This window comes from Epinephelus fuscoguttatus, linkage group LG5 (genome assembly GCF_011397635.1).
Source record: "Epinephelus fuscoguttatus linkage group LG5, E.fuscoguttatus.final_Chr_v1".
In the NCBI taxonomy this organism is placed as follows: Eukaryota; Metazoa; Chordata; class Actinopteri; order Perciformes; family Serranidae; genus Epinephelus; species Epinephelus fuscoguttatus.
Window position 1 is genome coordinate 3524749 of NC_064756.1, and position 24882 is coordinate 3549630.

Here is a 24882-nt window from a genome sequence, read left to right on the forward strand (position 1 = left end):
TACAGAAAGTGAAGAGATGTCAGAGTGAGGGGGCTGCCTTGGTCAGGCGCCCCGAGCAGTTGGGCCCAGGAGGTGAACTGGCACCTCTCCAGCTACCAGTCCACGCTCCATATTTGGTCCACATGGGGACTTGAACAGGCGACCCTACGGGTCCCAACCCAAGTCCCTATGGACTGAGCTACTGCCGCTACTGCTTCTTCTTCTGTTAGTGTCACTTACAGTAACGAGTATAGCTGCCACCAACTTGAGTCATTTTTGAGTTACCTTCACTTTGTTTCCAACGCGGCCGCTCGGCTGTTCACCGGTTACCGTGTTGTGTCAGTGTGTGTGTGTGTGTGTATGTGGAGGAGTTCAGCGCCGGCACAAAAGAACCGATACTGTTAGAGCATATCAATACTATGGTCTTTGATAACTTAGCCCCGGTGCTAATTTATTTCCAGGTGTCGGTACCGGTCCTTAATCGAAACACAAACAAAGTGAAGCCTATAGGAATGAAATAAAGTTTGCAGACACACTGACACGGAACTGCAGAAGGCTGTGTGTGCATTCCACCGATCAGCGTTCTTCGGCACACCGCTCCACCCCTCAAGAATTCTGGGTAATCTGAAAAGTCCTACCCCCTTACTAGGTCCTTTTTCCAGGGTAAATTTGGGGTTGAGGGAAAGTTTTTTACCTGGGTAATTTCGGTGGAAACGCACAGAGGTTTTTCAAAATCTCGGGTAAATGAGAAAAGTTCCTGCGGTGGAAAAGGGGCTATTGATAAGTCAGACACAGCATGAAAAGGAGGAGCTGGGGTGGAGGCAGGTTGCAAAGCAGCTTGCAGAGGAAGCAGCAACAGTAGGCAGGACAGAGCAGTTTAAATAGGGCGCCCTGAATGATTCACCAATTGGTTGCATAGAAAGGAATCATGTGATCTTAAATTGTGGATGAGTTTAGCTTCTCTTTGAAAACTTTTGCAAAATTTTCCAGAGAAAAATTGAAAACTAAGAGTGAGTTCATATTTGAACCCAAACTTCAGTTAATGAAGGGATTAAATGGGAACTTTATTTCTCATCAGATTAAATATGGAGTCTTATTCAGTAATGTAAAAAAAAAAATCTGCTTACTAAGTTTTTATTTCATAGCCTTATTTCGTACTAAATTTGATCTCTCCACAGTTACTTTTCATCTTGGCTTGTCCTGCATTTTATTTTATTTTTTTATTTATTGGTCATTTATTAAATCTCCTCTGTGTTGTACATCATTGTCATAATCAAAGTAAGAGTGGGTCTTAGATCCATATATTTGTCTCGAGGCTCTACAATCTGGATAGCTCACATGCCTCGGTGAAAGAAAAACTGGGGTTAAAACAAAGTTCGGCTAAGTTCAGGTGCAGGTTAAAGACATAATCCAGGTAGAGCGTAAATATCGCTCAGCGGCTGGTCGTAAAGCTGAGGCAGTCAGTATTTATGTGTAAATCCCGTCGTTTTACAACCTTTAAATCACAAAGTTTGAGTGTGCAGCCGAGCAGTGCGTCCATCCCTGCTGACTGAAAAGCTGTAGATTCTCCTTGTTTGTCCAAATTAAATTCTGCTGTCAGGTTGGTCACTTCTGGGAAATGTGATCCACAGCAAACCTCCTCTGCAGCTCCAACACACAGTTAGGCAGCTGCTTTTATGTATCAGTCACTTTCTGTTGTTCCAGTGGAGGAGAAGGCAGGAGAATGATCAAGCACAGAATTCCCCCTGTTTCATGTATCTGCACTTTAAATTAAACACCAGTATAAGGAAACTTACTGAAGGTTCAAAGTCTTGTTATTATTGGTTACATAATTTGATGGTTGAATTTTCATGTGCCGCTGATTACGAGGCCCAAAGATTTGAAAATGTGGAGTGTAAGTTACAAATTTAACAACAATATATATGACTCTATCAGATTTTAATGTTTGAAAATAAACATAATTTTGATTTTACTACAGCAGCTTCAGGCTCTTCTCTAAAAATGTTCATTTAAAAGCAGATAGCAGAGTCAAGTCGTCTGCATAATGCAGGACTTTAATGTCTGATTTGTACAGAGTGAGACTAGAGCTGCAATGATTAGTTGATTAGTCATTCGACACACAATCTGCAATTACACTCACTGGCCACTTTATTAGGTTCAACTGCTCGCAAACGTTAATAGCTAATCAGCCAATCATGTGGCAGCAATTCAGTGCATTTAGTCATGTAGACATGGTGAAGACGAGCTGCTGAAGTTCAAACGGAGCATCAGAATGATGAAGAAAGGTGATTGAAGTGACTTTGAACGTGGCATGGTTGTTGGTGCCAGACGGGCTGCTCTGAGTATTTACTGGGATTTTCAGCACAACCATCTCTAGGGTTTACAGAGGATGGTCCCAAAAAGAGAAAATATCCAGTGAGCCAAAATGCCTTGTTGATGCCAGAGGTCAGAGGAGAATGGCCAGACTGGTTCAAGATGATAGAAAGGCAACAGGAAGTCAAATAAGCACTGGTTCCAACCAAGGTGTGCAGAAGAGCATCTCTGAAGCAACAACACCTTGTCCAACCTTGAAGCAGATGGGCTACAGCAGCAGAAGACCACACCAGGTGCCACTCCTGTCAGCTAACAACAGGAAACTGAGGCTACAATTCACACGGGTTTTCTCACCAAAACTGGACAATAGAAGATTGGAAAAACCACATTCAGATGGAAGCATGGATCCATCCTGCCTTGTATCAACGCTTCAGGCTGCTGCTGCTGCTGCTGGTGGTGTAATGGTGTGGGGGAGATTTTCTTAGTACCAACTGAGCATGGTTTAAACACCACAGCCTACCTGAGTATTGTTGCTGAGCGTGTCCATCCCTTTATGACCACAGTGTACCCATCTTCTGATGGCTACTTCCAGCAGGATAACGCACCATGTCACAAAGCTCACATCATCTCAAACATGACAATGAGTTCACTGTACTCCAATGGCCTCCACGGTCACCAGATCTCAGTCCAATAGAGCACCTTTGGGATGTGCTGGAACGGGAGATTCTCATCATGGATGTGCAGCCGACAAATCTGCAGCAACTGTGTGATGTCATCATGTCAATATGGACCAAAGTCTCTGGGGAATGAAAACATTTGTTTGTCCCAGCTTCTCAGATCCAAAGATTTGATGCATTTCTTTGTCAAATGTGATTGTAAACTAACAGGCAAACTCACTGCATGACTTCAACCCACAGGACTTATGGGTAATGGAGTCCTCTAAAGATGTCTGAGATGTTTTGTGTAGCTGTAGGACAAAAACAGTAATACGGTGTTTGTTACCTCAGACATGCCTTTTCTGTGTGTGTTTAGAGGCTGCGGTGCGAGGCCGGATCTCGTCTTGTCCAGTTGGACAGTCTGACCCAGAAGAATCGGACGCTGACTCGGCTGTTTCAGGGCGCCATGCAGGCGCGGCTGCTGGCGTTGGCAAGGGAGTGTGGGCAACGATGGGACAATGTGAACGCCAAACTGGAATCCATCACCAGACAACTCAAGGTCAGAGTCCCCCCCAATAAAATACCCAAATTAGTATTGTACTTCCAATAATATCTTGTATTTTGTTAAAGCATAGAAAAAGATTTTAGTTAATTAATGCTGCGGTTGAATTTTCATGTTGCTGATTCTGACATTGAGAGTTTTGGGTGAGATGAGAACCAAAAGGTAAATTTTGGTTCTACTGCAGCAGCAACTCCACACTTTACCTAAGTAAATGTTAAATCAGGTGTATTCACATGCTCACACTTATTGTTGGCAGAAAAGATCTTTGGTGCCAAAAACGTAGCCAGAAAGTACGTAGTCCAAAAAACATTTTCTAAAGTTAGATTGCATGTTTACCAGGTAGTGCAGTGTACCTGTGATCTGTTTAATAATTTAGGAGAAACTGAATTTAGCTTCAGGCAGAAATGTTGAAAAAATGACCTTAAAACACTAAAAATTCCTTTATTGAAGCAATTGTGAACCATCAGAGCAAAGAAAGAGAGATTTGTGTGTATCTCTATTTCTTCTGTCAGCTCTTTGTCTCGGAGTGGGAGGGGTTTGAGGCAGAGAGGGAGGAGCTCACTCTCTGGTTGGCTGACCTGGACATCCGTCTGACCGATGTCGATCACCTGACAGGAAACACCTGCGAAAAGCTGAGACAACTGCAGGTTTGTGTGTTTGTGTTATATAACTAAATGCATGTGTTTTCCTACCTTATGTATATGTTTTGGGTTTTTTTATGTGTGTGTGTGTGCGTGTGTGCAGTCCTTCCAGCAGTGTGTGTGTGTGAACTCCGGCCGTGTGAATGTCCTGCTGCAGCGCGGGGAGGCCTTGATCCAGCGCAGCCAGCCAACTGATGCTCAGCATGTGGAGAGTCGGCTGCTGGAGCTGCTGCGGCGCTGCAGCCTCGTCTACAACAACATCGCACGAACACACACGCGGCTGCTGAGCATGAGACTGGTACACACACAGACACACACTCATTGTGACAGCTGAAATGAATGGCAGTGAACTCACACAGATGTAAATATACATGAAGGTGGAGTGAAGCTCACACAGACATCTACTTGACTCAAGAATGAACTGATTAGAATTTGGTGGTCAAAGGTCAAAGGTCACTGTGACCTCACAAAACATGCTTTCAGCCTCACTTCAGAAATTCATTCACTAATTATGACAAAATTTCTCATAAATGTCTAACAGGAAAAAAATAATTAAGTGATGGCATTTTATATCCAAAGGTCAAAGGTCACCTTCACTGTGACATCATAATGTTCTGCATAAAACACTTTTATGGCCACTACTCAGCGTCATATCTCAGGAACAGAAGGGGAGACATTTGGTCAGATACTGAATTGGTGACTCTAATATTGAACCTGTGCTGATTGTATAGATCTTCTGTGTGTGAAGCATCCATGTTTTCACTGACATGGATGGAGACTGTAACATGCTAACATGTAGCATACACAACCACAAGGTGGTAATTCTAATGTTCATTTCTTTTTCTCTTCCTCCCCCTCCTCCTCCTGCTCCTCCTCCAGGTGTTTGAGGATGACTGGATTCTATCTCAGGCTACAGACTCTGGTTGTCCTTCAGAGACTCTACTAGAGGAAGAGGGAGCGCTTGATAAAGCCAGCCTGGACCTCCCTGCCTTATCAAACCATCCGAAAGGTTAACTGAAACACTAAACATTTAATCACAGGTATTAATGACTCACTAAAGGACAGCTGCTGACATTCAGTAATAAATCAAACTGGTTGTGTCTTTTCTCTAGATTCCAGCCAATCGGCTAACTACACCCCGGCCTTCTCCTCTCCCATTCACCCCCCTCCTCAGTCCTCACCTACCCACGAGCACCAGGGGCTGGAGTGGGACCCCTCGGTTGATGTTGGTCGCTCTGTTTCCCGTGACGATGCCGACTCGTCGTATTTCAGTGTCAGCACAGGTAGGAATATTTTCAAGTGTCTGTCATATAAAACTTTCCTCACAGGAACATCTGAGACTTTTTATTTCACTGTTGTTTCTCAGTAGCTACAGATCCAACACCTCGTTTACCAGACCACCATGAAGGGCCGCAGGCAACTGTAGGGTTTTTTAAACGTATGTCGGGATAAGACTGAAAGACTGCTGAACGTTCCGGGCTTTAGGTTTTGGTGTTGGCTATAATGAATATAAGTTGCCCTCAATGAAACATACTCTCATAGATGAGTGCTCTGTCTGTGTTTCAAGGTCTGTGTCACAGAGATGGCGTGAAGAGGCGGAGCTACCTCAGCTCCCTCGGCTCTCTGTCTGATATCAGCAATGACATCAACAACCAGGAAGCAGATCTGGTGAGTTAAACAAGAACAGCCCCCTTGAGTTTTCTGATAAAAATAAATTCATTATGGTTCAGGGGAAATAGACTGACGTCATCAATTTAAAAATATCAGACAACAGACATTTCAAGTTCTTTATTGTTGTGTGCACAGTTACAGTGACGCAGTCATTGGCTCTCTCCAACAGTGCTCATAAATATACTAAATATAATAATGTAATATAAAAACACACAAACCTGTGGCATCACCCAGTGCACTGTTGAGTACTGTACTGTCCTACGTTATAATGCCTTATTTGTAAAACAGTTCCCTCAGTACGGCGCACCTGGTGCATGTCTTACACTAGTCACAGGTGATCAAACATGGTGTCACTATTTTAATGCCAAAATGTAACTACTTTGTAGAAATCCCACACAAACAACACCTATCTCAACATTTAACACAACTATTCAAACATATAATGTGTGAGTTTCACTGACCCACCACTGTTATTTTTTATGTTATGACTGTGGATGTCAGAGTGGGTTTGGCCATGCAACCATACACGCAACAAGGAAGTCTGGGCCACTGCTGATTTTGTCAGATGCCAGGGGTCCGTCCCAAGTCTCTCATTTTTATAGTGCTACTGCTAGCTCCTCGCTTGCACCGGAAGTCGTTCGAGGTCCGCCATCTTCTAGGCCGTCCCAAGTCTCTTATTTGTGCAGCAAGGAGCTAGCGCTAGGAGCTAGCAGCAAGCTTTAAGCAGCTATGAGCTAGGATGGTCGAGAGCTTACTATCCAGAAGAGTTTTTCAGCTGAACGCCATGACGTATAAATGCCTGCCCTCTACATCTGGCACATTTGAATGAGATGGCGGAGAAACAGTACAGAAGTAAGTACCAGTTACATGCATTCTTTGCAATGAATCGCTGTAATTCACGTACCTACTTCAAAGAGTAATGATATTTCATGCAAGATTGTTATGTTGCAATTATTTTTATTTCAGTCACAACCCGTTGCGTTGTTCATTGGACTGTCGGTGATGTGCGGCTGCTACATGCAAAAGTGTGTGACCAGAGTCATGACAGCGGGGGGTGGGGGCTACTGTTTTGGTCAGCGAATATAATGAGACTTGGGATGTACCCATAGTAACGCCAGACGCTGGCTGCTTTACGGAGCAGATCCAGTGGTGCCGGCGTCATCAGGAATGGACGTCGCTTCTCGTGACGCTTCAGTGGAAAGGACGTCTCATGTCTCTTCAACCGACAATGCTCGCTCATCGCTCCTAGCGCTAGCTCCTCGCATTTTTTCCTAGGTGGGAGGGGCTAAACAGCTAGCAAAGTTGGCTAGGTAAAATAACTAGCAGTAATTTAAGAGACTTGGGACGGACCCCAGGATGTCACTGTCTATGATGTAGCCTGATGCTCGCTGATTGGCTGGGAGAAATCACACCTCACAGAGAGGCATGGGGAGGCCATTTTGAATTTTGTCCACTGAAGTTAGCTATGTTCTTTTGCCTGATGAAGGGGGACTCTGGTCTTTTTCAACCTGGAGCCTGTTGCAATATGGAGAGTTTTCCAGCCTGTTAATGTACGTCCAAAAAAATTTTTTTGGTGAAAATTTCACGAGAGGTGACGTGTTGCAGAAAGAAAACAGTGGAAACACGAGTGAGAGTTGGAGAGAGGAGTGCCACTAATTGTTTGGAGTACAGAAAGTGTATTTTACTCTAATCAAAAATATTTTCATTGTCACGGTTGAATGTTTAGCTGATTTCAGTGATGTGAAAAAGTCTGCAAGGTATCAGAACGAGACTTCTCCTTTTGCGAAACTTGGTGCAGAACAAGTGAAAGGTACAAAAAATGTTTCATTTCACTGTAGGGATTCTTTCCATAATGTTGTTGTAGTAGCGTAGTATGGGTGAGCTCCGACAAGGCTCTGACAGCACGACTGTGCTCCATAGACTCTCATGCAATCGCTTCTGATTCTCCTCTATTCAGGCTGGTTTTGTGGATGTGGAGCTAAATGCTGAGCCTAGAGATCATTGTGAATAAATGACACTCGTTACCTGGAGAGGTTGGGAGGAGATATGTCTGTCTTCCCTGTTTCAAAAGCAAAATCAAACCCTGAAAAGTGTAGGGTTAGCTAGCTAGCTACTGAAGGTATAGCCTCCTGAATGCTGCTTTTGCTTATTAATAATTATAACAGTGAAACAAAGGCAGACCCTGCTGTACAGTAACCAGTGAAGGGAAGCAGGGAAACTTTGCTCATATTCAACCAGCTGTGTGTCATCGCATTGTGCGCAGATGACTGTTGTTTGGCTTCCCCTGGAGATCCTCAGCCATCCACCAGCAGAGGTCCGGCGGCTGGCGGCACAGGGGGAAAGCCAAACAACGTTAATCTGTGATGACACACAGCTGGTTCAGTATCAGCAAAGTTTCCCTTCATATTCTTTGTCTTGTGTGTCGATCAGCAGTGATGTGGTGGTTCACTTTTACACTGTGATCTGTAGCCTATAGTTCGGCTTTAACTTCTAACTATCTTTGTCTTTTTAACCTGTTGTTGCTGCTGAGTCAGTTTGACATCCTGGATATATAGTGTCATTGTCGGTGTACAGTTGCCTGCAGGAGTTACTTATAGCCTCTTTGGCTGTTGTGACTGCAGCTGTCTCCCTCAATACTTACCTAATTAGAATTTTTTGTCTCTATTAGCCTCTAGACACAAAAACAAAAAGGGCACTTCTGTGGCGTCATATTCAAACCGTCAATTTAATGAGCCCAAACCAGCTAACATGGAGAAACTTTTTATGTATCGTATGTATGTACTTATGTATCATTTTCCAAGTATTCGTAATGATTTTGACGCTAACTTTTGCTCCAGACTGCCGTTTCCTTCTAATGTCACTTGGCAACACAAAAGCGAGAGGTGCTGAAATGATTCATTTTAATGTATTTATTTATTTACAAACTGATGTGTTGTTGGAGGATGACTACAGAGGAGCAACATCAGGCTGAAATAAGAATAAAACCATGTGGTGTTTACCTCTAACTTCATTGTACACTCTCTTTTGCTCTGCTCTGACCCAGATGCTACATGGCCCAGAGGCTTCGTCTGTCTGTCTGTCTGTCTGTCTGTCTGTCTGTCCCACACACACAGACACACACGTACACAGTCATTGATGTTCGGATACACCAGCTATCTAAAAATGTTCTCCGTGGCTGCGTGCCGGCTTCATGAGCTGGTTAGTTCACCTCCTCTACTGCTGATTTATTGATGACGCCTGCAGGATGTGGCACTTCTATATGTTGTTGTCAGTTTCCTCTTTTAGCTTTATTTTGGCGAGACAGGAGTGTGTCAGCAGCTGCACGAGAGAGAGAGAGAGGCAGACACAGAAATAAAGAGATAAAAAATGGAGAAGGAAAAAAAAGACGTGCGTCCATGAACTGTGGGGAAACAGAGGCGCGAAGCGAAATATTGAAGTGATTTGAGTATCCTCCTCTGCTCGCCTGCAGCTCCCCCCTCTCTCTGCCTCTCTGTCTGTTTCACACCCACACACTGTTGCCCTGTCGGTGAACTCCAAAGCCCAACAGGAAAAGAGACGAACAGAGAGACGCACGTAAAACTGAATTAGCATCTGATCACAGCTGCAGCATCCCAACAAAGACATCAAAGTGTGTGAACACTCTGAAAGAAAAAGAAAAAATACAATCTTATGTATTTGCTGGATGTGTAGAGACGTGATGTCAGCACGCCCTGCCTGCAGGCTCAGCTTGGCGCTGTCTGCCCAGAAGACTCTTCATGTTGTACTTTATTAATCTGCGACCGTGTGACCTCGTCTGCTTGTATGCCGCAAGAATTCTGAATGCAAGTCAAAAGATGGAGATTACACCTCTGATCAATTTCAGGCATCACCAGTTTAACTTAAATTCACACTTCTTTGACAATATGGTGCAGAACCCACTGTCCTGTGGTACAACTCTTCGTCATGGTAGTTTTGCATGTTTTAGCTAATTTCCTACACATCATTTTTTACATCATTTCTTAGATCATTATTTATATAGCCCACGATCAAAAATCACAGTTTGCCTCATCGGGCTTTACAATCTGTGCAACAGTCCTCAAACCCTCACAGCAGATGAGGAAAACCTCCCCCCCAAAAAAACTTCAACAGGGACAAAAAATGGAAGAAACCGCAGGAAGAGAAACCGTCTGTCCCAGGACAGACAGACAGGAAATGGATGTCTTGTGGACAGATTAGACCAACGTAATAAAATCACAGTATAGACATTCCACTCATCTGCTAAAGAGAATTATATTAACAAACTCTGAAAATTAATGTAATTTTAATGAGGAAGTTTGTAAATGTGGTTACTTTTTTAAGCTTTGCAAAAAGGAGTGTAACTGAAGTGCCACACGATAATGTTGGCACTTTGATAGGACAAAAAGGGCACTGAATATTTACTCTGTTTGATTTTTACGCCTCTGTGCCGGCGATAGCGGTGGCCGGAGGCATTATGTTTTTGGGTTGTCCATCCGCCTGTACATCTCATTCTTGTGAATGGGATATCTCAAGGGAATTCCTTTAAATTTGGCACAAAGGTCAGCTTCACTGTGACATCATAATGTTCTGCATAAAACACTTTTCTGGCCATTAGTTAACGCCATATCTCAGAAACAGAAGAGGAACTATATGGTCAGATATTGAAGTGGTGACTCCAGTCTTAGGGTTAATCTTGAAACTGTGCTGATTGTACAGATCTTCTGTCCTGTCAGAGGGACAAAGGGTGTGAAGCACCCATGTTTTCACAAACATAGATGTAAACTATAAGAGAAACTTGACTGGTGCATGGAGGCATGCAACCACAGGGTGATAAATCTAGTTTAAATTGCACTACAATGAAACGAAGCTGTGGTTGCTTGAAAATTAGGAAATCATTTAAAAGCCTGGATGGTATGATCTGGTGAAAAGTCAGCAGTTAGGAACCTTCCAAACCCTTGAACAAGCCCTTTTAAAAGAGTATTAGGTCTCTATGTCTGAGTTCACACTACTAAGTTTCCACATTATGACACATAACAAAATAAACCAAAACAAGAAGCTGTTACATGCTGGATCATGTGAATGGCATAAAATGACTTTTTTCCAAACCTAAGTCTTCTGTGTATATTATCTGTTTTCTGTGCAGCGATTGGAGGGATGGCTTGACCACGCCCAGCCCAGTGTCTTCCCTCCAGTCACAACCCAAAGGGGTGGGACTCGGACAAACAGAGACCAGTGGGCGACCTCAACTCCTGACAGACAGGACGGTGAACCAGTCAGCTTTGACGGTGGGCGCGTGAGGGCGTGGCTGGGAGTCCAGAGTCCCAGCCCTCCAGAAAGGAGGACTTCCTGTTCCAGAGCTGTGCAGACGGACGGGCAGGTGGAGGTGGGTGACCTTCATTCACACTACTGAAACTTGAAGAGCAATTACTCATGACCAAAATACATTCTTTCTGACAATTCTTTGTTCTACTGCCAACATTTTGCAAAATGAAAGAATTAACTTGGCAGCAGTAAGTTCATATTTCACCTCTATTTCAAGGATAAATTTGATGATGTTTCATATAGTTTTTTAAATTGTCAAGACGTTCTATGAAAAGACTCAAACTAACACCGAATGTATCTACGAACAAGTATGGCAATAAATCTTCTTCCTCCACTGTTGTTAAAAACACATCAGTGAGTCACACTGTTGTTCCTTCATCACCATGAAAACACACTCTAGTTATTCTGACTGAATCCCACATATACTGTCGTGCTGCCACAAATACTCACAAGAGCACCAAATGTGGATTAATGCACCGCTGAAAATAGTCCCCAACAGACAGGGAGTCAAAGAGTATCAGAACATCATAACACATTATTGGTTTTGTGCTTTTCGTGAGATTTGTTGACAATAACAACAATATAAACCTTATTGTTTTGTCTTACTTTTATGCCTCTGCTCTGCTGATAGCTGTGGCCAGAGGCTGGTTTTGGGTTGTTTATTTGTCTGTACATCTCACTCTCTAAACCAGATTTCTCAAGAGGAAGTTGGGTCAAACTTGACTTTGGTGGTAAAACGTCAAAGGTCAGCGTGACCTCACAAAACATGTTTTTAGCCAAAACTCAAGACTTCGTCCACTAATTAAAATTTCACACAAATGTCTAATCGAAGGAAAATTATGAAATGATGACATTTTGTATCCAAATGTTCAAAGATCAACTTTATTGTGGCATCAAAATGTTTTCTGGCCAAGGAATGCCTCGAGGGAATTTCTTCAAATTTGGCACTTGGACTCAGCAATGAACTGATTAGATTTTGGTCGTTAGAGGTCACTGTGACCTCACAAAATATGTTTTTGGCCAAGATAAAATGATGAGTGGATGACTTTTCATATCCAGAAGGTCAAAGCTTAACTTCACTTTGACATCATCACATTTTTTCTGGCCATTACTCGACATCATATCTCAGGAACAGAAGGGGAGACATTTGGTCAGATGCTGAATTGGTGACTCCAGTCTTCGGTGTCCACCTTCAAACTGTGCTGACTGTATAGATCTTCTGTGCTGTCAGGAGGAAGATGTATGTGAAGGATACATGTTTTAAATTTGCAGCTTTTTGCAGTAACATGTGAAGCATTGTCAACTGTCATCGCTACATATGAGTCTGGACAGACATGAATGTAAACTGTAACTGCAGCTTAACTGGTTCGCGGAAGCATGCGACCACGAGGTGATAATTCTAGTTTGCTAAGCTTGTTTTCTGTGGAGTTCAGTATTAACATTCAGCGCATGGCATCACATGAACATCGTCTGTGTATGTAAAAACTCCTGACCTGACTCTCGAGACATTCACCAATTTGCTCTCTCTTTTTCTCAAACACACACACACAAATGGCTGCCCTTGTGGGGACCAACTTTGTTATGGAAGGTGACAAAATAACTGAATGAGGACAATGCAGGAGGATACCTAGCGTGTAAGTAGTAGATGTGAAAGTCCACTGACAAAGCTGCGGTATGTGATGACTTCGGATGAGAACGTGTTCAGAGGTTTGGTTAGGGAGTGTCCGAAGTATACAGGCCTTTTAAGTCTTGTTAAAGTTGTGGAGTCTAACATGATGAAACTTCACTCTCAGGTTAAGCTGAACAACTTATAGTCACAGTTTGTCACAAGTAAGAACAGTGCTGTTGATGATTTAAAGTTGTCCAACAACTCTTCTCTCAGTCTCAAAAATCACAACAAATGTGTGCCTGCGTACTCCATACACTGTAAAAATAATGGGTGTAGCTACTGTGAAGTTGCCCATTGGTTTATGGACCAATTATTGGAACCAATTAAATGAGCCAATATTTATTCTCCACTGCCAACTTGGCTTTTTGGAGTCAGAGGGGATCATATTTGGATGAGAGGCTGGAGCTGTGAAGAAGTGAGGAGTGGATCTGACTCAATGACTGCAGCAAGTTGCACGCAGCCTGTCAATCAAGCAGCCCTGCACTTAAATATGCGTAACTTTGGGCCTTAATAAAATATAAATGGGTGAGTTATAGAAATTCACCTCCTGCACAGTTGTCGTGAATGTTGAAATTAGCTCAGAGTCCAAAACTGTTTTTTGTACCAGGCTGTAAACATGTTTATTACTGCTGTAAAGTTGAGCATTTTATCACAGAGCTCTATGGGGACTTAGGCCCAATCCCAATACCCCCACTTGTCCACTACCCCTTAGCCCTTGGCCCTACCCCTAGCCATTGCCCACTACCCCTTGGCCCTCGAAATGAAGCAACGAGGGGTAGGTGTTGAAATCTTTCCCTAGGAATTGGGACACCACTCACTACGTCACTGCATCGGTTACGTTCACGCATACGTAACTATTTTAAACAGAAGCTGCGAGCCATCTACATTTCCAACCGACATCTACAATGGAGTCTCCAGTTGAGTTCATCCTACCGATCTCGTTTGCTGCATTCATCATGCTTCGTTTGATGAACGACAGACGACAGGGGACTTCTGCTAGCTAGCTAACATTATGAGGCAGCATAGTTACACTAGTTGGCATGTTATCGTAATGTGAAAAGTCCGACAATTTTGCAGAACAGGACAGATGACAGACGCCAGATAGCGCGAGCTAGCTAGCTAGCTAGCTAACAAGCAACCTCACGACGGTAACATTAGCTATGTATGAACTTTTTCCCCGTCTCTTGCTCGGTGGTAGCCATGGCGATGTCTGCCCCTTGCTGGCAAGTCAGCATCTGAAATCTCTCACTCCGAAGGGCTAGTTTCATACCCACTACCCCTCGTTATGCCCCCTACCCCTACAGGCAAAAAGGAATTGGGACACCACTACCCCTTGCGGGAACGCGCAAATCTAGGGGTAGGGCCAAGGGGGGGTATTGGAACGGGCCCTTACGGTTTTGTAGCCAGCCTCAAGTGGCCATTAGAGGAACTGCAGTTTTTGGCACTTGTACACTGGCCTCATTTCTCAGCCTCAGAGGTTGCCACTTGGCATACTTGCAAAGGTTGATGCAGACTAACCAGCACACAGATTTGTTTAGTGCTCACTCAATTCTTTTCTCCTTAATTTACTTCTGTACTTTTTGACCCCAAAATGTGGATTGAGAAACGGATTCCCCACGAAATCATTAATGCACATACAGTAGGTTGTCTTACTTACACACAGTATGTCATTGTTATCTCTCTCACTTTGCTCAGCATTGTAAAGAGTTCCAGCAACACACACACTGAGTGATGTGCCCTCTCACCAGAAGCGCCATCAACATTCATACTCATCATCCTTTATTTTTCCACCTTTTGTAAAGACAGATTCCTGAATATCTGTCCTCTAACCCCCCTCTCTGTTTCCCCTTTCCGACTTCACTTTCCTCTCTCCATCTGACTTCATTGGCCTTCTCTCCCTCTCTCATTACTGGTGAAAGCGCCTATTTATTCTCCTCTTCCTCCGTCTCGTCCGCCGCTCCTCGGGCCGCCGAAATGAATCCATAAAGTCTTGATTTATGCATCGAGTCTGGCTGCACTTTAACTGTCGCCATAAAAACAGGAGAGAAACACGCAGACTTCCTCCTTTCCTTCCTTCCTTTTTACTTGCACTTTCCTTCATCTCTGTTTTTCCTCTGTGTGACTTACAACCCGTTACAGATTACTGTCTGTGTACAGGAGAGAGAGGTAAAGTTGGTAGATGAGTTTTTAAGGGTCAAATCTGATGACAAAGTGTGTGCGTTATTGTAATTAGAGCGCTTTTGAGCACACTCATTTGCAGTATGCGAGTTTGATTGAACGCGTGTTTGTGCGTAATAGCATTGGCACTTTCTAATGGAGGTTCATTACTGACAAAACTATCGAGCGAGCACAAAACAAATTGGAGCAGAAATCAACCTGCGAGTCCAGATTTGAGAGCAGCGAAGGAGAGAATCAGGAGTTTAATCGATGTTTGGGAGCAGCTTGTGTACAAACTCAGACTGAGAGCTGAACAAACTGTTGAATTGTAATTTGAGGCATCATAGTGACCCTCCCTCCCTGTGTGCTCCATCATCTCGGGGGTGAAGTTTTGCCACTTTGAAAGAACTTAGCATAGCTGGACTAAGAGTGATGTCTGGAAAACATCCTCTTAACTGTGTTATGAATATGAATTCAATATGCCTCTCTGCAGAGCAGTGAGTTGACAGTGTCGCCACCTCTAGGACAGGGTGACATTTTTTCTTTTCCCCAGAACTTTATTGATGCCATGGTTAACCTGTGCACAGTGCTGGGCAATAGCATAGTCCCTGTTTTGTGTGCAGATTGTAGTTTTGTATTCTGATATACAAGTCTTTAAAGCTCTTTTGGTTTGTCTGACATAAACCAGACCACAAGGCTGTTTCACTTTGTAGACAGCATGTATGCTGCTGCAGTTTGTTAAGGATTTTATGGAGTAAGTTGTCCCAGTATGTGGATGTGTAAAGCACTTGGTGTCTGAAGAGCAAGAACATTATGCACAGTGGCCATAGCGAGAAAAAAAAAACCCTATAGAAAACCTACAATCAATATTTTATCGATATTTTATCGATACAGCATTGCCACACAAAATATTGAGATGGAAGATGGAAATTATAGTTTAATCTGAACTCATCCAGTCATGTTTGTAACAGCAAAGTTTAGGTATCCAGTGTAAAGACGTAAAAACACTCTGCAACTGCAACAGTTCTATTAGAATGTATTAAAAAGGACTAAAACCAATTTAACACAGCTTTGAAATGACAGTGATCAAATGTTGGGCAATTTTTTTATAGTCTGCATTCAAAAACCTGGAAGCCTTGCTACTTGACTTGGACTTGGACTTGGACTTGACCCAGAAGACATAAAGAGAGCTCGGGCTGTACCAGATCACAATGAGAGCATTGAAAATGGCTGCAGGACTTTGGCAACTAACATGTCTGTCGCAAATTCTGCCTAAGCGTCCCCTCGGGGGGGGGGGGGGTCGAAACAGCTGTAGATGTTGCAGATGTGGAGAGTGTTGACAGCTTTAACCTTCACTAATTAGACTTTATCACCGTCCATCCATTAACAGACTGTATTTAACTGTTCTGTGTTACAGTGCTACCTGGATGAACGCCACAGTGACGCACCCAACCATCTGCGTCCTCATTTCAACAACACACAACAGTCTTTTCCTGCCCCCTCCTCTTCACCCTCACATGACCTAAAAGCTTCGCCTGATTGGACAGGGCACCGATATGGATCAGATCTTCAGGTGAGTAGGCAGCATCGGTTGGTTGTCTTAATTTTGGATGATAAACCAGATGAATTATCATAGAGATGTTGTTGGTGTTTTTGGTCGCAGCTTTCCCTGAAAGAGGCTTGTTGTCATGGCACATAATATACAGTGTCGAGACTGCCAGAGGATTTCATCCATTCACAGTAATTAAAGTGTCAAAAATTAATGTAGTATTGATTTATTGATGGAAAATAATACGCAGAGAACCTTTTAAATAAGTAGTAGCAATAAGACATAGTGTCAGTCATGCCCTCTGGGGAGGAATAAACTCTGTGTGTGCAGATATTTCTGAGCTGATATATTCCTGAAAAGTTTTCCTGTGAAAGTAAGAAATGTTGCCTGAAACCACAGCGGATCAACAGAAGCTCTCTCTGTTCCCCAGGCTGAAGAAGAGCAGTCCTGTTGTGAGGAAGCTGAGCGTCTTCTCTCCGAACAAAGGTGAGAAAAGAGTTGTGTGCAGATGGAGCGATAAAAGACGCAGGCTGACTGTAATATGCAGGATTTTTCTAAAACCACAGAGATAGGCAGAACAGTGTCCTTTGTGTTGATGAAGAGAAAAACAGAAAGTCAAGTTTTTCATCACATCATTAACAAGAATACTGCTCAGTGTTTGTAGACAGTTTGTGGTGTTGCGTTTTGTGCCCCACCTGTGTCTGTGGAACATGCATGTACATTATTGGGGACCTCGGCCGAAGTCAGAGGACCCTTTTGTTTCTGGTACTTTTATTCTTTCTCCCACCACCTCTTTGAGCTGGAATTAGACCCCCTAAACATGCTCAAAAACTCACCAAAATTGGCACGCGTGTCAGGACTGGTGAATAATTTCATAAAATGAAAAAAATTAACCCCAAAACTGCCAAAATGGGCTCCCTAGTGCCACCTAGACACATTAAAATGGCTCCTGCAGCCCGTAGAAATGTCGTAGAAAGATCAAACCAAGACTGGCTTGTTTGTCTCATCGAGACCTACAAATCACGTGCTGACACCCAGACACCCACAGCTAGTGCCTCTGAAATTAACATGAGCAAATGTGGAGAAATTGTCAGCTGTGAGGTAGACATCTTAAACTTGCGACCAAGATCGCATTTTTGAGTCCACAAGCATAAAACCTATATGTCTGCGTTCGGGACGAGTGTATCTCTCTGCTGGTATGTTCAGATTAAGGATTGGACCCACGGTTTGGAAATAAAAGGGAGGAGTTCGACACATTTTAAAGCCATCTCCATCTGCCTGGTCTCTCACAGCTTGTCTCTCCCTCTGCTGCATGTAAGTCAGTGTGTGCGTGTCTCACAATCTTTATAGGACAGATTGCAGCAGCAGAATCTTCATCTGAAACAGCATCTACACATTATACACCAGTGTTTTCCATCTCCCACATACTACTACAGCCTTTATTACTTATAATACTGTTGCCACTTTTGTGATTATGACCGTTAAATACATTTTGTAACGCACTGTAATATAAAGTCCCTCCATTGCCAAACATGACCTTGCATACCCTTGACATTGCTTGTTTTCTCGACATTTCGACTCTAATAAATATTTCGCACTGTCTGCGTGAGCTGGAGGCCAAAATGGCGTGAGTCTGAGGTCCCGCCCAACGCTGCTCGCAGCTTTAATTTAGTTTTTGAGATATGATCATTTTTATGAGCGGAGTGCAAAAGCTTTGTGATAGATACATCATTTATTCCTGTGGCACCACTGCGCATTTCTGCACCACATGTAACGCAGTGCAGTGACATCATTCTGAGAGAACAACATGATCACTTGAAAGACAGAAGCCTTAGCTTCCTACTGCAAAATGAATGAATGTTCTGGTTTTTATTATAGAGGGATATATACTAGATAATGCAAACAACGACGTCCCGCAGCCATTACGGGGAAATACCGGTGTTCATTACTGCAAAATATCCCATTTGCATGGCACATAATTTAACATGTCAATGATTGCTTGATAAATTATAGTTTCATTAAAAAACCACTAAGGTTTATCAACATGTAAGTTTAGCATCTAACTTGTTCCTTCTAGTTAAGCTCCACCTGTTGCCCAAAAGTAGATCTTCTGGCTCCACAGCTGAGCATCCAAACCAGACAGTAACACCTCCACCTCTCCTCCACAGTATGACCTCCAGCAGCAGGGCCTCGTCCTCCCTGCTCTGCCCAGCCCTCCTCTACCTCCTTCTGGCTGCAGCTCTGGCTCTCCTGGCCTATCTGATCTGGGTCGTCCTGGAGCCGCCGTGTCACCGCAGCAGCAGGATGCATCGTAGTTTCCACCTGGCACTGAGATATGTCAACGGACCCCCGCCTACCTGAGGACCACCCAGAGACAGTTTGACTGAAGCACTTTCCTCAGGCTCGACAGAACAGAGGTTTGCAGCTCACCATGTAATGCTCATTTCAATGAACCCACAAGAGTCAAACATCAAAGATCTGACAGTGAGGTGCAGGAATAGACAATGAAAAAGCAACTTTATAAAACCTTGAATCAAGGGCAGCACTGAGTGTCAAACATACACGTTTTTCTTCACATTTTCCAAAATAATTGTCATAATGATCCAACTATGTTTTCTCTAACTACAAAACTAGCTTCTTCCTGTATTAAACTCGGGCTGCGGCATGGTTTTGGCGCAACCCAAATGTCAGTTAGTTAATAGTCTGAACTTCAACTGTTTCTTCTTTAAGTGATGAGCCACTGAACGATGAAAATGTTCTCATTATACAACCTCATTTTTGGAATATCACAATAAAGTTGGCTTCATTTTAAAACCAATTAGATGTAAACACATAACCAGTTTTGGATCCAACCCTCTGAGAGCTTCATCCTCATCTTCATCTCTCCCTGTATCACTCATCACTGAGGCTGGCGACCTGTCAGAGAATTTGTCAGTGGTGTCTGGGCTTTTTGTAGAGTCCTCAACCCCCTTCTCCTCCTCTGCCTTATCTTCAACCTCCTTGCCCTCCTGCTCCTCACCCTCATCACAGTCATTAATAGTCTCTTGCCTCAGTTGCCTCACAGTCTGCAGCCAAGTCACTCAAATCTGACTCTGTGTCAGGGTCATCAGCATGTTGGGGCTCCCCTTCCAGCTCAGTCCTTGAATCGTGGCCTTCTGCTGTCTCAGCATCCTCCACCAGGGCCTTTGTTCTGAGTTACCTCACTTTAAAGGCCTCATGAAGGTCTGGTACAGCGCAGTAAAATATTTCTGCTGTCGCCACATCATGACACATGGAGGTGTCCACCCTGGTTCTCTCCTCCTGGGTCAGGTGCTTTTTGACCTGACTGCTCACAGTTAATCATGTTAAGTTGATGGTGATGGTGCCCTTGAGGCCAGCATCATGCCAGGCTGTGTTCAGGTCAGCGCTCAATTTGGTGAGCTGCTTCCTGTCAGTTGCATGAAAAACGTGCTATGTGTAATGTGTATCACCTTCCTCAGCCAAGTGTCCTCCTCCTCATTGAGGGCCAAAGTGGCGTGGCCAGATGTTCTTTGGGTCTTGTCATCTCCTACCCACACAAGATTCATCTTCTTCCTCATCTATATCCAGGACCTCTTCCATTTTCAGTGATGTGAAGACAACTGGCTGGTGTCCAGTTGGCATAGGTTGGAAACCAGTTATGTGCCCCAGCAGCATGGATATAGTTGTGACTCTGGCCTTCCTCGTCAGTTTGGAGCAACGTTGGTATCACTTTCTTGGCCTTGGCGAAGAAGCCACTCTGATCTTCCGCACTCACACGGTTCCTAAAGTTCAAGCGTTGAAGTCAAAGATGGTTGTGGATTTGTTGCCCTGAGCTCTTGTAACTTTTCCACAATAGGCACCCGCTTGGCTTTGAACATAAAGTCATCAACTTCATGTTGGGGTGCAGCGCACAGATCCCACAGGTGCTTACCCACCCGAGATTAGCCCGGCTTGTCACACATTGGGCACGTGAGCTTTCCTGCACCATGCCCACCTGCCCAGCAGAGGAAGGGTTCTGGATCTTGTTTCATTGAATGACACCGTGAACATGGACAAACTCGATACAACATTATACAACCTTTAATGAAGTGAGACAATTCCACTGGTTCTGTGTGCTGTTTATGTTTTTCCTTTAACTTTCTAAAAGTGGTCATCACTCAGAATCTATAAAAAGAGACAGGTTGCTGCATCAGTTTAAGAAAAAATACTTTGATATCTATTGGAAACAGCTGAAATAATGTCCTCACATATTCTTTTTACATTCATTTTATAAACAAAGTTTAAGACTTGATAAAGACAGTTTATCCTTGTCCTTAAAAACAGGAATCTGACCAAAGAACCAACCAGTTTTACCACTTACTGCCTTCTTCAGGAACTTTTTCAGACTCAGTGTTCTGGTGTGTATTTTTTGCATCACACAGCAATTTAACTGGTCTGGACGCAAACTTTTCCAAACCTCCGTTGTTTGAGCACAAGGAATGACTATGCGAGATTGACAGGTTGCAAACCTTTTAAAAATATTATTAAATGTTGACAGCTAAAGATGCGATTTTATGCACCAACAAAAGAGAGTTTTTAGAAATACTCTCTCGTGCTTTGTGGCAGCTGATGTGGGTGGTGCGTTGAGATTAAATGAGCAGTTTGTATAATATTTTATAACTCCTGAAAGGTAAGGGACAAAATCAAATCATGTTTAAGTTTGAAACATAAGATTTCAGTTTGAGTTTAGTTCTTTCCAATAATTCGCAGTAACCTGCCCATTAAATTAACAGAGTCTGAACACAGTATGCTGCCTAAAATATATCTTTCTCTCTTACTAGGAGCTGTAGGCTACATGAAAATAATACGATAGCACATTTCTGCCCGTGTAATGAATAAAGATCCAATAAGTCATTAAAGTTAGAAACCTTTTTAAAATAAGTTAGTATACCAAAATAATAAATTAAAAACCCAAAATAGAAACAAGACTAGTTCATTATTTTGACATAGTAACTCATTATGAAATACCAATTCATCATTTTAAGATACTTACTCATTACTTTGAGATACTGTTATTTTAAGATATTACCCGTTATTTTGAGATTCCAATTCCTCATTTTGAGTTACTAACTCATTATTTTGAGAAAGCTGCATATTTTTAGATACTAAATATTTAAAGAAACTAAGTCATTATTTTGAGATGCTAATTATTCTGAGATAGTATCAGTAAGTAATAAGAAGCTTTCTTAAAATAATGAGTAAGTAACCCAAAATGACAAATTAGTATCTCAAAAAAATTAGTATCTAATGAAAGAGTTAATATTGCAAAATATTGGGTTGGTATCCTAAAACAATGAGTTAGTATCTGAAAATAATAAGTTCATATCTCAAAATGACAAGCTTTCTCAAAATAATGAGAAGCTTTCTTAAAATAATGAGTTAGTGTCATTATTTCAAGAGAGCTTTTCATTGTTTTGAGTAAGTCAGCTTTATTGACAGTGGGGCTCAGTATCTTAAAAAAATGAACTCATCAATGAACTAATCAACTCAATATTTTGAGATACTAACTTGTTCTTTCAAAAGAAGTTTCTCATAGTGACTAAAACATAGTGATTTTTCTTTTTCTTCATCACACTGGCTTGATGGGCTTCCATATGAAACATGTCTGGCTTCACCTGCTCAGAAATAATATTCCAAAGTCCATGCCTTAAAGAATACATATACACCGCCTAAATATAGCAGAATGTATGTAAACTAATGGGAAGTTGTACTATGTAGATTTATCTTTGCATATGAGATTTTTCTGTCAGTAAAATTATTCCTAACTGCCTCATTTTCCAGACCAATGCTATTACAGCTGATTAAATGTCCACATCAATGTGTTCAAAGTTGTAAATCTGCTTTGTTTGTTTGTAGTTCCAATGTTGCAGTAGTTGCTTAGAAAAAAACAAAAGAAACATAGATGTCTTTTTTTCTGTTGAATAAATGCAGTGTATGTTTGAAAGATTGAGGGGGTTAAAAATGAGAAAGAGTCTGACTTGTACAGCTGTTTATTTCCTTTTTTCCTAGATATGAAATCATAATTAATAACGTAGAAACACTGTACTAGCACAGTAGGAAAGTGAGGTCAACAGTCACAGCCAGAATAATTTTATGACTCATGTTGTGTAAAAAAAAAAAATGTAATGACACAGACACTAATGTTTTGACTTTAGAAGATTTACTTCCTTGTTCACACAGGTTATATCTTTAAACCACTATCTGTACTAATGTAGCCAAAGCTAATGTAAAGGATGCAGCTCACAGGCTAGCTCTGTGCTGCCCCCATGGATACAGCATTGGCGGCGAGGCCCCGTTCAGTCCTGTGAAAGTTGCTCAGTCACGCATGAAGCCAAAATCACTCAGTTTCCATGTTATAAAATTATCCGGACAATCACTAATGTTTCGGCATCATTGGGCCCATAGAGCAGACGCACTAGAGACTTACGGCCACTGACCGAGCGGCTAATGTCCAGTTTAGCACTGCGCTAACTTCAGTGCTGATAAAATTAGTTAATCTTGCAGCTCTTTTAGAATTTTCAAAAGATGCTGGACCGAATGGATTAAATCTTGATAGTGGAGCAAGTCCTTTCACAGAGGTTGTGACTCATAAAATATATATATGTCTTTTTCCCAATGTTAGTCTGTGGGAAAAAGTCTTTTTGGGCCCATTGGCATCACATGACAGACCCTGAAAATTGCAATACCACTGTTTGGCCACTACGAAAATTGACTTCAAAGCCTGGTACACTTCCTGGGGGCCTGCTTTCCTCTTAATAACTCTGTGTAATACTTAATTAAACTACCATTTATGACAAAATTATGAAGTATTTTGTACTTATATTGACCACTAACTGCCTTTACACCGTGATAGCACTTGTATTTAAAATTCATTAAGATGTTTTGCAAAAAGGGAAATGTGTTGAGGGTAACATTTGTCAAAGTTTTAAGGACCAAGTCCTTTTTTGTGTGTTTATTTTTATTTATTGTTTTAGTCCATTAACTACAAATCACATATCTGTACATCACTGCTGGCCTCTTTCTAAACAACCAAAAGTGTTAATGATTTTGGTTTTCCTTTTTTATTTTTTTCTCAGGCAGCCTTTGGTTTCAGTTCATTTCTCCAAAGATCATCTCATAGTGACTCATCTTTCTGCAGAGGCATTATCACAGCCGAGATCCAGTCTGTGTTTATTGTAGTAAAGTTGTGTTGTTGGTGTTTGATGATGCGTTTTAAATGCAGTTAGATTTTAAAAGCCCTTAGTGCTTTTCCAAAGAACAATAAATTCACTGTGACCAAAATAAAACCATACATGATGGATTATTTGCAGCCAGTTTCGGTACAGCAATAGTGCACAGAGTATATCTGATGATTATTAAAGGGGCTAAAACATGAAAAAGAAACATGGTTTCTGAAAGGGAAGTTTGATGGTTTATCTCTTGTTTGTTTGTGGAGTTCTGACTGATTTTGTACTTTAACTGTCCACTAAGTGTAAATAATGTCACGCTCCAGCTAGAACAAGGTGCTGCCTGCTTTATTGTTGTGTGTTTAAAGGGACTGAAGAGTTTTGTGTTCCCAGCATCATGTAACAGCTGTGAGAGACCACCTGTGTGTGACTGCAGCTCAGTCAGTGACCTGTTAAAACCCAAATGTGTCAGGGGAAGGTTCTTAAAACAAGTAGATTTCAGGAGGATCAATAGTTGTTAAAGCTGCCGTCCGTGGGCTGTGTGATGATGGTGATGATGATGGTGATGATGATGATGATGATGATGATGATAACGTGTGTTTTGAGCCTTTTGAGGTTGAGAGAATCATTGAAAAGGGAACTTTGTAAACCAACTGCCATCTAAATATTTCACTGTTTTTTAGTTGAAGGTTTGTTTTTTGGTCATTGTTAAATATTTCAAAAACAGATCCAATCAAATGTTCTTGCTTTTGTACTTGTTTGAAGATGAATAAAATGAACTGTATGAAACATTTAGATTTTCAAGATCATTTTGTCAGTTCTGTTTTGTGTGAACGCACCACAAAAAAACTGTTAGTGTTTCTCATATGTAGAATTTATTTTAGTGGGAGAGACACTAAAACTGCGTTTATTTCTGCCTCTCAGAAGTCTCAGTGGACATACATTTAACAGCGAGAGATTTTTATGCCTCCACACTGGTGATAGCTGTGGCCAGAGGCCTTCCATTTTCGGGTTGTCTGTCCATCTGTCCCATTCTTGTGAACACAATATCTCAAGAACGCCTTGAGGGAAGTTTTTAACCTTTTGGTCAAAAGTCAGTGTGACCTCACAAAACATGTTTCTTGTCATAACTCAAGAATTCATGCACTACTTATGACAAAC

The 24882-nt window shown here is 42.2% G+C and overlaps 1 protein-coding gene across 2 annotated transcripts in view; it reads left to right on the plus strand.

The window, feature by feature from the left end:
• The window catches only part of si:ch211-137a8.2 (uncharacterized protein LOC777613 homolog), a 52654-nt gene extending 28144 nt beyond the window's left edge, over nucleotides 1-24510 (plus strand). The window contains exons 4-13 of one of the 2 annotated variants that reach the window (XM_049576251.1): nucleotides 3325-3507; nucleotides 4023-4157; nucleotides 4255-4449; nucleotides 5031-5160; nucleotides 5264-5434; nucleotides 5719-5819; nucleotides 10963-11202; nucleotides 16385-16540; nucleotides 16947-17002; nucleotides 18685-24510. In XM_049576251.1, coding sequence (XP_049432208.1) covers nucleotides 3325-3507; nucleotides 4023-4157; nucleotides 4255-4449; nucleotides 5031-5160; nucleotides 5264-5434; nucleotides 5719-5819; nucleotides 10963-11202; nucleotides 16385-16540; nucleotides 16947-17002; nucleotides 18685-18877 — 1560 coding nt within the window. In that variant the 3' untranslated portion in view covers nucleotides 18878-24510. The remainder of the gene's footprint in view (nucleotides 1-3324; nucleotides 3508-4022; nucleotides 4158-4254; nucleotides 4450-5030; nucleotides 5161-5263; nucleotides 5435-5718; nucleotides 5820-10962; nucleotides 11203-16384; nucleotides 16541-16946; nucleotides 17003-18684) is intronic. The other variant, XM_049576252.1, reaches the window with a different exon arrangement.
• Nucleotides 24511-24882: the final 372 nt, after the last annotated feature.